Raw genomic sequence first — 15,201 nt, forward strand, 5'->3', positions numbered from 1 at the left:
TTTACAGTGTTCAGAACAGTTGTGTACAATGGAATTTTGTCCTACTCAAATGTTGGTACTTATTGAGAAATACTGTGTGATAAAAGGGAGTAATCAAAAGGAATCCCATGGGTTTTGAAAATTTTGGAATTTACATTTGAATTAAAAGTAATACCTATTACCAAATACTTTGAGCTCATTTAAGTCTTATCCCTAAGGAATATTTAGTTCATCTGTTAACCTGGTAGTTTCTTCATTCAACTTCTTGAATAAATACTATGTTCCAAGTATTAATGTTAGCATTAGAATTACGAAGATAAAAAACACAATCTATGCCCTCAAGGAGCTTGCATTCTTATGGAGAGACAGATGTGTACATATAATTATTACTAACTGGATCATAATATCTGTTATATGTAAGGCCAGTAAAAACATAGGAGAAAAGATGCAATTCTTTCAATTTAAAACTTTGGGGGGAGAAACTTTAATACCATTATGGTAAGAATTTCAAAGGAAAATGTAGAATTTACATAGAGACCAGGGTAAACTTATTTTTGAGGAAGCAACATTTATACTGCACTTGAAGAAGGAAGAGCTGTAAGATAACACCTTGTGTGTTTGAGGACTATGTGTGGTTCAAAACTGCTTGAATCCAAAGTAGGAACGTGAGCTAAAAGTTGCAAATGAGGCTTAATGGGACAAGAGGGCCTAATTCAATAAATTGTCATCTAATTTTTCTTTGTGAGTTCATGATCTTTAAAGTTTTGCCTGTGGGATATCTTTGAAGCCTTGGGGTGTGGTTTTGTTGTATCATGTGCCCAAGGATCAATTGTAATTCAGACTCACTTTATTTTTCAAGTTGCCTTATCAAGGTATACTTGTATAAGTAAAATACTAATATTTATATAGTACAGATGTAACTGATGAATTCTGACATGTGTGTAGTGAAACTATCACCATAATCAGGATAGTGAACATGTCCACACACCTAAAAGTCTCCTTGTGCCACTTCGTAATTTATATGCTTCCTACTGCTCCTGTAGTCCCTTCCCTGAGCAAATGCTATTATTATAGATTAGTTTTCCATTTTCTAGAGTTTTATATAAATGGAATCATACGGTATGTGACAAAAAGTCACAAAGATTTTCCCCTGTGTTTTCTTTTAGAATTTTTTGCCTATGGATATTGAATTGTTCTAGCATCATTTGTTGAAAGGATTGTCCTTTCTCTATTGCATTGTCTTTGTCCAAGTCAGTTATCTATATTCATATGGACTTATTTCATTTGTCTATCTTTATACCACTATCACATGGGTAATTAAACATCATGGATATATCTATTATTAATAAATTCTGACCCACATTTCTTTGTCATTTGAGCACAAAAATGCTAGTTGTGAGTGTAATGTTACAGAAATAACCTTCAATGTGACATAAAGCAAGTACTTGATGGCTATTAAATTATGACCTAGTAAGATGGAGAATGAATTCTGTTAGCTTTCTTACAGCTTCCTTAATAATTTATGACTGTATTTTTAATGATTTGCAGTACATGGTGAAAGGTAAGGATATTTATGTGTCTGTGTGTGGTTAAGTATGTTAAAAAAATAGTATTTGAGCATTTTGTGTTTAGAGAGTAATTCTGCATGTTCTAAGAGAAAGAATTTAACACAAGCAAAAGTATGTGTAAAATATGCAGATTAGATGCAAACACAGTAACAATGCTAAAACCAGGTGATTATTACTGAAAACTTCGTAGAAATATGAGAAAGAGCAAAGAGGTTACAAAACATGGATAGAAAAGTAATTATTATGCACAATGGAATATTACTCAGCAATCAAAAAAGATACACTCATGCCATTTACAGCAACTTGGATGGAGCTAGAAGGGATCATGCTCAATGAAATAAGCCAGAAAGAAAGAAAAATACTGGAAGGTTTCACTTTTAGGAGGAATGTAGAGGATCCAATAAGTGATCAGGAAAAAAAATAATTATAATAAAGTAAAAAATCAAAATCAACAGGCAACTATAAACCAGAGACACTCTGCAATGGTGGGGAGAGGAGGAGCAGGATCAAAACAGGGGTGGGAAGAGCACAAGCACAAGGGACTATGGTGATGGTACATGGGTGAATTGGTGGTGGGCATTTCACAGGGATTATAACCGAGATGAGAAATCATACATTGTACAAAAATGAAGAATGATATAAAAAATATATTAAATAAATAAATAACAATAATAAAAGAAAAATAATAATTATTTTCCCATTAAATTTCAAAATCCATACCAAAGGTTTTGTTTATTTGTTTTTTACATCATTGTTCATTTTTAAGCAGTATTTGCTCCCCGCTACCCTCAGGTGTAGTCCCCATAGAGTTTCCTTCACCAATGCACCCGTGCACCATCACCTCAGTCCCCTGTGTTCCTCCCTCCCTTCCTCTGATCCCTCCCTCCTCCTCCCCTGCAGGATGTCTCTGATTTATAATTGTCTGGGTTTGTTGTATTTTGTATTGTTATTTTTTTACGCTGATTTGGTTCCCCTATATTCCTGCTATAAGTGAAACAATCCAATATTTTTCTTTTTCCTTTTGGCTTATATCACTGAGCATAATTCCTTCTAGCTCCATCCACATTGCTGCGAATGGCATGAGTTTATCTTTTTTGATTGCTAAATAATATTCCATTGTGTATATGTACCATATGTTCTTGACCCAGTCATCTATTTTTGGGCATTTGGGTTGTTTCCAGATTTTACCTATTGTAAATAGTACTGCAATAAACATAGGGGACAGGTGTTCTTTTGAATCAAATCAATGTTTTTGTGTCCTTTGGGTAGATCCCTAGGAGTGGAATTGCTGGGTCACGTGGTAGCTCCATTTTTAGTAGACTGAGGAAACTCCAGACAGCTTTCCATAGTGGTTGGACCAGTTTGCACTCCCACCAGCAATGTAGGAGAGTTCCATTTTCACCACATTCTGCCAACATTTCTTGTTGCTTGTTTTTTTGATATGTGCCATTCTCACTGGTGAAAGCTGGTATCTCATTGTGGTTTTGATTTGCATTTCCCTGATTATAAGGGATGTTGAACATTTTTTCATATGCCTGTTGGCCATTTGCATTTCCTCTTTCATGTCAAAGGTTTTGGATTGAAGATCAGAATGAAAATTATAGAATTATAATTAGCCTTAAAAACAAGAACCAGAACTAATTCTATAGTCTAAGTGAGGTCATTAAAACAAGGTAATAAATACAACTAATCAAGTAAGGTGGTTCTGGACTTTCTACCAGTGAGCAGCTCTGTTTGGAGGTACACCAAATAATTTTTGATATTGGGTCTTCTCTCCCAATTGGAGAGAATTTTTTATCCCAATAAAATTTATGGAATCAGCCTTTAATATGACTGCCTGTCCATAGTGTTCAGTAACTGTTTGAGTGTCCTACACAGCCAGCTATATGCTGAATTGTCACTGACTTTTAGTTATAGTTTTGCTCCTTTTCTGGTGGGTGGGTGGCACAGTATACAGAGTGTAATTCCTAAATTAAGTGCAAACTGCTGTTTCCTTTTGGAAGAGTATTGCAGACCTTGTTAATTATTGATTTTTTCCCCCATAGGTTTGCTCATTTAGCAGCAGTAAAGCTACTAGAAGGACTACAAAAGTATGACATAGATGATGAAAATGATATTGATAAAAATGATGTGAATTTTTTCATAAGACATGGTGTTGAGGGAAGCACTGATGTGAAGGATGACTTATGTCTCAATGAGTCAGATAAAACAGATGCAAGAAGTAAGTGTGCACCTCTGTTGCATTTTGTCCTTTAAGAAATGTCATAACTATCTATTTTTCCACAAATTTGGAAATTATTCTAAAGACAATTTCTTTAAAAAATTTTTTTTTAATTTTATATGTTTTTTTACATCATTTTTCATTTTTGCACAATGTATGTATTTTCATCTTGGTTATAGTCCCCATATAATTCCCACTCCCCTTCTTTTGAGCCTACTCCCTCCCCTACCCCCATAGTGTGTCTCTTATTTATAGTTACTTGTTGATTTTGATTTTTACTTTATTGCAATTAGTCTGTTTCCTGGGCCCTTATTTAGGTTTTCTAAATTCCTGCTATGAGTGAGACCACCCGGTATTTTTCTTTTTCTGTCTTATTTCGCTGAGCATGATCCCTTCTAGCTCCATCCATGTTGCTGCAAATGGCATGAGTTTATCTTTTTGATTGCTGAGTAATATTCCATTGCGTATATTTACCACATCTTCTTGATCTAGTCACCTTTTTTTGAGCATTTGGGTTGTTTCCATAGCTTAGCTATTGGAAATAGTGCTGCTATAAACATAGGGGTGCAGGTGCCCTTTTGAATTAATGGTTCTGTGTCCTTTGGGTAAATACCTAGGAGTGGAATTGCTGGATCATATGGAAGCTCCATCTTTAGCAGGTTGAGGAATCTCCACACAGCTCTCCATAGTGACTGGACCAGTTTGCACTCCCACTAGCAGTGCAGGAGAGTTCCTTTTTCTGTGCATCCTCACCATTTGTTGTTGCTAGTTTTTTTTTTTTTTTAAAGATTTATTTTATTTATACAAGAGCAGGGATACAGGCCAGATGCGCAGGAGGGTGAGAGGATTCACCAGAGACAGAGCAGGGAACAGAACAGGCAGACTGACAAACTACACTGCTGAGGGGAGCAGCGGGTGAGACAGGAGAGGTCTGTCTCGCCATGTGGGTTGCTCCGAGGTTGGCAGGGTTGGAACCAGCACTGCAAAGGCTGCGGGCAGCCTCATAGTACAGCGCTCAACCTCCTGCGCCACCAGGGAGGCCCCCCATTCATACTTTAAATATGTCAAGAATTGTTCATGAGCAAATGTAGGGCTTCGAGAGTCCCTGATGTAAGCCTGCGACTGCCAGTGTTACTGGCAGCTCCATTCTTGTTTTGCTTCAGCTTTTTAATTCTGAAGACTTTGATAACCATTCCATATGGGTTTACATAAATTATCTCTTAATTTCCCTTTCAGGTACTATTTATACCTTCACTCTTGGTTCTTGAACTAAGCACCATTAGGAAGATCATGCTTTATCTGCGGGTAGGAGAGGAAGCTGAATCTGATTGAGCTGACCTTGACTGTTTTTACCTCCACAACACCAGTGTTGTGGAAAACCCTTTACAGAGTAAAAACGGAAGCAGGGAGGTTGCTTACGGTACTGGGACTTTGGTTCAAAGAATGTTGATAATGGCTTGGACTGGAAGAGAGATGGTGACAATAGAGATGGTGAGAAACGGTCAGATTTGGATGTACTTAGAAGGTAGAGTTGATAGTATTCGCTGAGAGTCTTGGATGAGCTATCAGAGAGAAATGAAGGCTGACTCTTAGAGTGCAGAGTAGCAGAAAGACTTCTCAGAAGAGGAATTTGGACTTTTCCTTGGCGCAGGGTCACTGTTTACAGCGGCAGAAGTGATGAGGGATAGGTACTGCTTTTGTAGCCTTACGCTAAGGGCATTAGCAGCTCATCAGAAAGAGCCCTGCTTCCTGAGATTTAGGAAACATTCTTCTGCGTCTGCTAAGTATAGTATTAAAAGAAATGACTTGAATAGTGCTTTGTCAGTTCTTTCTCTTCCCAGCATTCAGTATATATTTATCGAATACCTGTTACGGGCCAAACACTGTTTCAGGTGCTAGAAGTTACATTGATGAACAGAAAAATAATTTCTCCATATTTGCTTCTTTCCTAAACTGACCTGATTTTTTTATTTTTTAAAATTGTGAGAGTCTTGAACAGCTGTTCTTTGATTCCCACAATACCAAGATTAAAACCTACCATATTTGTTAGTGTGATTTCCTGAAATAGTTTTCTAATTTTGCACCTGTTTTCTTTTATACTAATTGCATTTTGGAGACATAAGCCAAAGATTTAATTTTTCATAATTACTGACTGAAGGATGGTCTTATTTCATTAAATGATATCTTAGTATACTTGGGCCGCTACAATAAAATGCCATTGACTGGGTGGCTTAAAAACAACAATTTAATTTCTCACAAATTTGGAGGTTGGGAGTCCCAGATCTAAGTCTAGCAGGGTCTGTTTCTGCTAAGAACTCTCTTTCTGACTTGGGGACAGTCACCTTTTCACTGTATAGAAAGTGAAATGGTGTCTTTTTTTTTTTTTTTTTTTAAAGATTTGTTTATTTATATAAGAGCTGGGGTATAGGTCAGAGGAGCAGGAGGGTGAGAGGATTCCCCAGAGACAGAGCCGGGAAGAGGACAGGCAGACGGACCGAAAGCACTGCTGAGGGGAGCAGCAGGTGAAACAGGAGAGGTCTGCCAAGCCATGTGGGTCTCTCCCTGGCCTGCTGGGAATCGAACCCACGCTGCGGGGGCTAAGGACAGCTTCACAGCACGACACTCAACCACTGCGCCACCAGGGAGACCCAATGGTGTCTCTTTTAAGGGTACTAATCTCACATGACCAGGGCCTCATTCTCATAACCTCATCATAACCCCAATCACTTCCAAAGATCCCTTCTTCAAATACCATTACAAAACTCAACATATAAGTTTTAGGAGATACATTGAGTCCATAACAAATGTTTAAGTAAAGTACTCCAAATCAGTGAGTAAACAAGGGACTGCTCTGTCTCTCAAGGGGATAGGACACTAGTTTGATGCAAATGTATACCTATTGTAAATAAAACTCAAGTAAACATTGTGGTGCATATAACTCTTGAGTTGATGATTCAACATTTGCATGGTTACCCAGAAGTGGGATTGCTAGATCATGTGCAAGTTTTTAGTTTTTTTTTTTTTTTTTTAGTTTTTTGAGGAAGCTCCAGATCCTTTTTCAAAATGACTGCACCAATTTACATTCCCACCAACAGTGCACCAGGGTTCCTTTCTCTTCACATGCTCATCAGCATTTGTTTGAGGTCTTTTGATGTAAATCATTCCCATAGGTATGAGGTGATATCTCATTGTGGTATTTATTTGTATCTCCCTAATAAGAAAGGATAAATCATTTTTTCATGAGTGTGTTGATCACCTGTATATCCTCTTCAGAAAAGTGTCTATTCACATCTATTAATAATTAACTTTTCCTCTTAGTATTATTGTTTCTGCTCCCATATGTTCTAATTACTTGTATCTTCATTTTCATTTGTCACCGAGTATTTTTATTTAATTATTTAATTGATTTAAAGATCTTGTTTTATTTATGCATACAAGAACTGGGGTGTAGACCAGCCATGTGGGGGGTGAGAGGATTCACCGAGGCAGAGTGGGGAGCAGAACAGGCAGATCTACTGAAATACACTGCTGAGGGGAGCAGCGGGCGAGACTGGAGAGGTCTGCTGTGCCATATGTGGGTTAGCTCCCTGGCCAGGGATCGAACTCAGGCCACAGAGTGCCACCAGGTATTTTTAAATTTCTGCTTTAGTTTGCTCCTAGACTTAGTGGTTATTGAGAAGCATGTATCTTCACATGTTTGAGGTTACCCCAGTTTTCTCTTTGTGGTTGATTTCTAGTTTTACAGTCTTCTGATCAGAAAAAAGTGCTTGTTATGATTTTAATTTTCATAAGTTTATTGATACTTGATTTGTGTCCCAGCAATTACTCTGTCCTTAAGAATGTTCAGTGTGCATTTGAAAAAGTGTAAGATCTGCTCTTTGGGGTGGAATGTTTTCTAAATATCTGTTAGCCCCATCTGATCTAACCTGTCATTTAAGGCTATTGTTTCCCTTTTTTTTCCTGTCTTGCTCTGTTCATAGTTGTAAGTGGGGTGTTAAAATCCCTACTACCATTATGTTGTCAATGTCACTCTTTAGTTCTATTGGTAATTGCTTTATGTATTTTGATACATACATTCATTTATTCTGTATACATTAATAATTGTCATATGTTTTTGGTGTTTTAAGATCTTAATCATTTTTCTTTTTTTTAAAGATTTATTTATTTATGCATACAAGAACTGGGGTACAGGCCAGAGGTGTGGGGGGTGAGAGGATTCACCAGAGACAGAGTGGGAAACAGATTAGGCAGACTGACTGAAATACACTGCTGAGGGGAGCAGCGGGCAAGTCAGGAGAGGTCTGCTGTGCCGTGTGGGTAGCTCCCTGGCCGAGGATCGAACTCATGCTGTAGTGGCTGCAGATAGCCTCATAGGTTGCATCTTAACCCCTTGCACCACCAGGGAGGCCGTCTTAATCATTATTTTTCATGTGTCTGTTGGTCCTCTTATATCCTCTTTGAAAAGTATCTATTCATATTTTCTGTCCTTGTCATGCAGTGAGAATCATCTAGGGTGCCTGTAGCTAGTGAAGGTGCTATTTTTTTGAAGTTGTGTGCTATTTTGTTGTCTTAATTTTATGCCAGGGGAAAATCCGAAGAACTTGACAATGGCTTCTTAGGACACTAGGTTTTGCCAGTGCACCTACAGGGAACTGGTTGGATTACTTGTCCCAGAGTTCCTAGAACCTGGTCTCAATTTAACATTCTTTAGTGAATTTTGTTTAGGGCCATGGCATCATAGAACCCTATAACCATTTGAGCTTTGACTGTTGGTTCAATATTCCCGTCATATGTCATCCAGCATTCACTCAGTTACCTCAGTAACAAGGCACTCACTATTACTCTGGAGTCCATTTCCATCTTTTGCCAGGGTTCTTGTGAGAATTAAAATACATAAAGTACTTAGTGAGTGAATGCAAATTGCAAGAACTCTGCAGATTTATGATAGTTTTTGTTGTTGTTGGACAGTTTCTCTTATTACACTAAAATCTCTCTTTCTGGAACTAATCCCAGTTAATCCCAGCTCTTACCATTGATGATCTCATAGAAAAGCTCTTTTAAAAGATAGCCTTTGTGACACTAAAGAAATTATTTTAAAAGCTGAATGGACACAGTTCTTTCAATATTTTCTTATGTAATTTTTAAAAACAAAAGTCTCCTCCACCATGTTGCTTGTTAGCTGTTATGGTGCTTCCCAAATCTTTCTCCCCAGTAGAATTGTTTGAGGAGCTTTTATTAAGAACTGATACCTGAATTGGGAGAGAGATGAAATGTGTAGAATTTTAAAAAGTACCCCTGGTTGATTTTGATGTGTGCAATGTACAACCTGTAGCTCTAACCAACTATAGATAAATTCAACTGTTAAGTATTAGGGAGAAGAGGCTGTGATTTGCCAAACTGATTCCATACAATAGTTTCTCAATGTTTGCACTGTTGAAATTTTGGACCAGATAATTACATGTTGAGAGGGGCTCTCCTCTGCATTGTAGTATGTGTAGTAGCATTCTGGGCCTCTACCCCCTAGATGCCAGTAGCCATCTTTCCTGCCCCACAATTGTGACAAGCAAAAATGTCTCCAGGTGTTGACAGATATCCTTTGGTGGGAATAAAATCATCCCAGGTTGAGAACCACTGCCACAAAGGATGGAAAAATCATACTTTAGCTGGTTGGAGATTAGCTAAAAACAACTTTTAGCATAATTCCTTCTCTCAGTATCTCTTGCATAGATATTACAAGTGCCTAATCCCAAAATTTGGGAATTCAATTATTTCTGGTTTATTTATTTAAAGATTTATTTATTTATGTATGCAAGACCAGGGGTACAGGCCAGAGATGCGGGGGGTGAGAGGATTCACCAGAGACAGAGTGGGGAACAGAACAGGCAGACTGACTGAAATACACTGCTGAGGGGAGCAGCGGGCGTGGCAGGAGAGGTCTGCCATGCCCTGTGGGTTGTCCCTGGCTGGCCGGGAATCAAACTCTTGTAGCAGACACTGCAGATAGCTTCATAGTGCTGTGTCTTAACCCCTTGTGCCACCAGAGAGGCCCCTATTTTTGGTTTATTTTAAATAAACCAAGCACATTTTAACTTTTCTAATTTTCTGATATATAGTAGATGATGCATGGTCCTGTATTATGTTATCAGTTCTAAAACACTCTTAGTCTTCTTTTTAATCTTTTTTCCCCCATAGTATTGATAGTCATAACAATAGATACATACTCCAAAAGCAGGAAAGAATCCTCCAGATAGGTATTTCATTGCTTATTCACCCTAGTATTCTATTACTGATTTTTGTCTTTCTATGTATTTGCCACCCTCCTGTTAGTTCCCTTCCTAAATCTCCAGACCAACCTGCTGAGCTATCTGTCTAAACTATGTACCTATTCAACTGTCTTGCAGTGAGAGCTTATAAGAAAATTGTAGAATTGAGACAACACCTGGAAATTGCTGAGAGCAACTATAAACACTTGGGAGGGATAACAGAAGAAGATCTAAAGCAGAAGAAAGAACAGCTTGAGGCTGAAAAGTAATGTCCTCAAAACTTTAATAATGATTTTGTGGGCCTCCCTGGTGGCGCAGCGGTTGAGCGCTGGGTTGCGAAGCTGCCCGCAGCCTCAGCGGCGCCGGTTTGATCCCCGACTGCTCCCCAGCCACCGGAGGAGGGTCCCACATGGCGCGCAGACCTCTCCTGCCACCCGCTGCTCCCCTCAGCAGTGTACTTCGGTCCTTCTGCCTGCTCTACTCCCTGCTCTGGCTCTGGTGAATTCTCTCACCCTCCTGCGCTTCTGACTGTACCCAGTGCATGTACAAACAAACAAACAAATAAATAAATAAATATACATGCCTCTTTAAAAAAAAAAAAAAAAAAAAAAAAAACTTTAATAATGATTTTGTGGGGTTTTTTTACCTCTAAATGGCATATGGGGATTTGTTTATCAGCAACTAGTTCTTTCCTCACCACCAGGGATTTTAAGTTTCCTGACAGAAGTCCTCAGATGGAGAACATTAAGATTTTTGTGTGTGTATGTGTGTGTGGGAATATGCGTAATATAAAACTTATTATCTTAACCATTTTTCAGTGTGCAATACAGTAGTGTTAAGGACATTTACATTTTTGTGCAACCGATCTCTAGAACCTTCCATCTCTTGAAAGCTGAAACTCTGTAAGGATTTAAGATTTTTTTTTTTGAGGTTCTAGCTGCTTTGAGTTTTTCAGTCAACACAGTCTTTAACTGTTGCTCCCACACTAGACTGCTTACTCATGAATCTGAGACCTAGTCTGGTGGGCGCTGACTACAGTGCCCCCATCAGAGAGTGTTTGGGTACAGTGATCAGCTGTATAGCTGCCCTTACCTTTCATATCCTATACATTAACTTGACGGCACACACTTGAATCCTCGCTAATTAGTGGCTGCTAGAATGAGGATGCCCAGTGTTTATTTCCTCCCCTCCTCTCTGCTTTCCAGAGAGAAAGGGAGACAGGTTTAACCAAAACAACCTCTGTAAAGAGCAGCACCCCTGGTTTCTCTTTCTCTTACCCCCCCTTTCCCATCCTTCCTTTGTTGGGGTCTCTTTCCCTCGGACTTTCACAACCTCCTGTCTGCTTCTCCCTGTTTGGAATCCACCTCAGTGAGAGATCTGGTAAATGTATTCAGAGTCTCATCTGAATCTTTGGCCGGAGTACATGTGTTATCCCTCTATGGATACTCAGGAATTTGAACAGAAGACAAAGTCTTAAGCTGAAGTACTCTCTGTTGGTGGTATTATTTTTTTTTTTTAGACACAAGGAAGGTTTGGCAGACCGGTTATATATATATTAAACTAGAAAGGTCTTCTTGCTTTGTCACAAATCACATCATCTGGATAGCTGCTCACTTCCTCTATACTGATCAGAGTGCTTTGAGAGTGTGAATATTGTTAGTAATTGTATTAGTAATTAGACTTTATATAAGAGCCTCGCTCAAAGTACATATGACCCTTTGTGCTCTAGAAAAGTAAAGCACTTTTCACAGTGAAACACTTACTTGCTAACTGAACTTTAAGACTTGCTTTATTATTTTTTCTTCTCCTCTAGGGCAGATTATTGCACCACTGCTTCTGCTGCTTGTATTACTTCTGAGAACTGCTGTCTATCAAGCACTAACAATAAGCCTTTTACGTCCTTACCCATACAATCTTCACAGCTTAAAGGAGGTTAAATAACATGCACAAAGTCACAAAAGGAGTAACAAAGGTTGCAAGCCAGAATTTGAGCCTGAACCTGTATGACTCCAAACTTGTTATCTAAGACCATTATGGTTTTCATAGCCCTTATGGAAACTCTATTGTTCATATTTCATTGTGCAGTGGCTATACTATTGGTATAAGTGATTTTGAACATTTTTTTTTAAAAGATTTATATATTTATTTATACAAGCACTGGGTACAGTCAGAAGCGCAGGAGGGTGAGAGAATTCACCAGAGCCAGAGCGGGGAACAGAACAGGCAGACTGACCAAGTACACTGCTGAGGGGAGCAGCGGGCGGCAGGAGAGGTCTGTCGCGCCATGTGGGATCCTCATCTGCAGCCAGGGATCGAACTGGTGCTGCAGAGGCTACGGGCAGCTTCGCGGCACAGCACTTAACCACTGCGCCACCAGGGGAGGCCCGATTTTGAACATATTTTTAAAAAGATTACTTTAGTTTTTGTGTCAGAAGCTAGTGTCAAATCGGTTAAGACTGTGGTGTTTCTTCTGAGTAAATTTCAGTTCTTTCCTAGCATTTGCTCTCCATGTGTGTAGATTCTATCTCCTAATCTTAGATCTAATTGTAAAGAAAGCTTGGGTAAGTATTTGAGGAACATCCTTGTCCATTAGTTAGGTCCAATCCAAGTACAAGACATAGTTGTATTATTCTCTAGGGAGTGGTTTTCCTGTCTTAGTTGCTGAATTCTAAGCTTCCACAGTGGACTTTCCTCTTTCCTGTCTCCAGTCTTAACTCAGATTACGCTCTCTCTGCTCAGACACGCCAGTGGCTTCCCGTTGGAGTGCAGAGTAAAAACCTAACTCTTTACTGTGACTTAAAAGACCCTTCTTGTTACGCCTTTCTTTTACCTGTCTGGCCCACTACTCTATTTTCAAGCCACCCCAGCCACACTGGCCTTTGGTTTTCTCCCGGTTCACCCCGTATGCTTCTGCGGTAGGGCCTTTGCGCTTGCTTTTCTCTGTCTGGATGGCTGCTAGGTTCTCTCTCTCATTTCCTTTAGGATTTTGCTCAGAAGCACTTCTCATGAAGGCCTACCCTGGCCACTGTGTTTGGAGTATTAAACCTTCCTCAACAACATCTTATATTTACTTATTTTCTGTCCTGTCTGTGTTACTGCACTGCTAAGTGCTAGCAAGGTGAATTTTGTCCTGCTTTGTTCACTATCTTGCCGCACCTAGATCAGTGCTGGCTCAACGTAGATTCTCAGTACGTATTTGTCGAATACATGATTTGTTTAATCTGCCTTATATAGAAGACATGGATTCTCTTCATTATTATTATTATAATTGTTAGTTGATATTGGAGAGTGATTGAAAATTTTTTTTGACAGAACAATCAAAGAGCTGCAGGGCCAGCTGGAGTACGAACGACTACGTAGAGAAAAATTAGAATGTCAGCTGGATGAGTATCGAGCAGAAATGGATCAACTCAGGGAGACACTGGAAAAAACTCAGGTCCCCAACTTTGTGGCTGTGGTTGGTATCCTTCTTAGCATATTTATCTTTCTCAAGTAGTACACAAAAGTAGCTAAGAGTACAAGATTTGGACTGGGGTGCTATTTGGGTTTGAATTCTGGTTAACAACCCTTTTTGGTTCAGATAAATCCTTTAATCTCCGTGTCTCAGTTGTAAACTGGTAAGGCCAATTTATACTTTCTGGAGTGTAAGGTTAAAGGAATAGTGTTATAACTACAGAATGATATAAAACTACATTTATGCTATATATATGTAACTGTCCATGTACACATATGTGTTAGTATTCTTGTTCATAATGCCCCTTGTTATTATTTTATTATTGTATTACACAAGGAGGATTTTTTTTTATAAACAGAATAAGCAATAAGAATTTTTAAGACAGCTGTGAAGTATTTATATTTTAACATTCTAAATAACCAAAATAAAGTCCTTTGAATTGGACTCCATTTTAGGACTCTTTATAGCTTCTCAAACTGCATGCTTAAGAGTGGAAATGAACCAGCTTGGAAGTTGTTATAACATCTCCTGGTTCAGATTACAGAGTGACTAAAAACTAGCATTTGTGACACTTTACCTTTATAAAGTTCTCTTATGCGTTTTCTAATTGTGTGGCCCTTGACTTGCCCACATTTTCCCTGTGAGGAAACCGAGGCTCAGAGAGAGGTCAGCTACCTTGTCTAAATTCACACACAACTGATTATGCTGGGATCCATGTCTCACTATTCAGTCTCCTGTTTCTGACTCCATTGTCTTGTTCTTCTCGCAATTCCTGGCTGGCATTATGAATTTGGAATTCAGAATATATTGAGCTGTCATAAAAGTCATGACGTATTTTTTCTGTTTTTCACGTAAAAACACGTCATGACTTTTCCGGCAACCCAGCAGCTCTAGCACATAGAACAATGCTTAGAGAGACAAATAGAAAGGAGGAGGCTAACAAGGAAGTCAATATGAAAAACACATATTAATAATAAGCACACAAAAGCAGGTTGGAGTATCGGAAATAGCAAGTGACATTTAGAAACCCCTGGTAGTCCTTTTATTTCAGGCCATCTCGTCTCAGAGTAGAGCAGTCAGGAAGTGCACTGGGGAAATTTTGACCCCCACTTTGTTTTGCAAGTAAAGACAGAGGATGTGGCCCTTGTGGACAGCTCATGTGACTCAGTGTAGGGACTCAAGTACATTTCGTGCTTTCCTTCCATAGGAAAATGTTTGTTCAGTCACTATGGATGAATTAATTCTGTTTCAGACCTATATCATCTTAAACCTGACCTATAATAAAAACTTCCTTGTTTCTTCAGAATTTTCACAAACTAATCATTAGACTCTTTAATAACTATGTAAAAATATTACAACAGTATATGAACTTTTCATAAAATGTTAAAAATATACAGACATTGCTTCCCACATTAAATTCTCTCCAGAGGAAGCTACTTTTAATGGTTTGGTATGTATCATATTAGACAACATTCTACTCATTTATGAAAGTGTTTGTGTATTTTTATGCATATGCAAATTCAAACATTCTCTGGGTTTTGGTATCTGCCAGTACTTAATTTTCCAAGAGATGAAATTATAAAAATTAATTTAGTCTCTCATTCTTGCAATGTTGTTCTAGTACCACCTTTAGCCCCTGGAGATACAGAGAGGCCAACTGCGCTCCCATGGCATTGGCCAGCCGAGTAGAGGGATGCAGAAGCTGCCACTAACTCC

The 15,201-nt window shown here is 38.7% G+C and overlaps 1 protein-coding gene across 1 annotated transcript in view; it reads left to right on the forward strand.

Annotated features, from left to right (window-relative positions):
- The window catches only part of ANKRD42 (ankyrin repeat domain 42), a gene marked incomplete at its 5' end in the record, with an annotated part of 43,650 nt that overhangs the window by 23,233 nt on the left and 5,216 nt on the right, over positions 1 to 15,201 (forward strand). The window contains 3 exons of the mRNA XM_054699446.1: positions 3,593 to 3,768; positions 10,170 to 10,296; positions 13,344 to 13,488. Of these exons, the coding sequence (XP_054555421.1) occupies positions 3,593 to 3,768; positions 10,170 to 10,296; positions 13,344 to 13,488 (448 nt within the window). The remainder of the gene's footprint in view (positions 1 to 3,592; positions 3,769 to 10,169; positions 10,297 to 13,343; positions 13,489 to 15,201) is intronic.

The sequence above is a fragment of the Talpa occidentalis genome, unplaced genomic scaffold (assembly GCF_014898055.3).
Source record: "Talpa occidentalis isolate TD23 unplaced genomic scaffold, MPIMG_talOcc4v2.1 talOcc4.3, whole genome shotgun sequence".
NCBI lineage: Eukaryota > Metazoa > Chordata > Mammalia > Eulipotyphla > Talpidae > Talpa > Talpa occidentalis.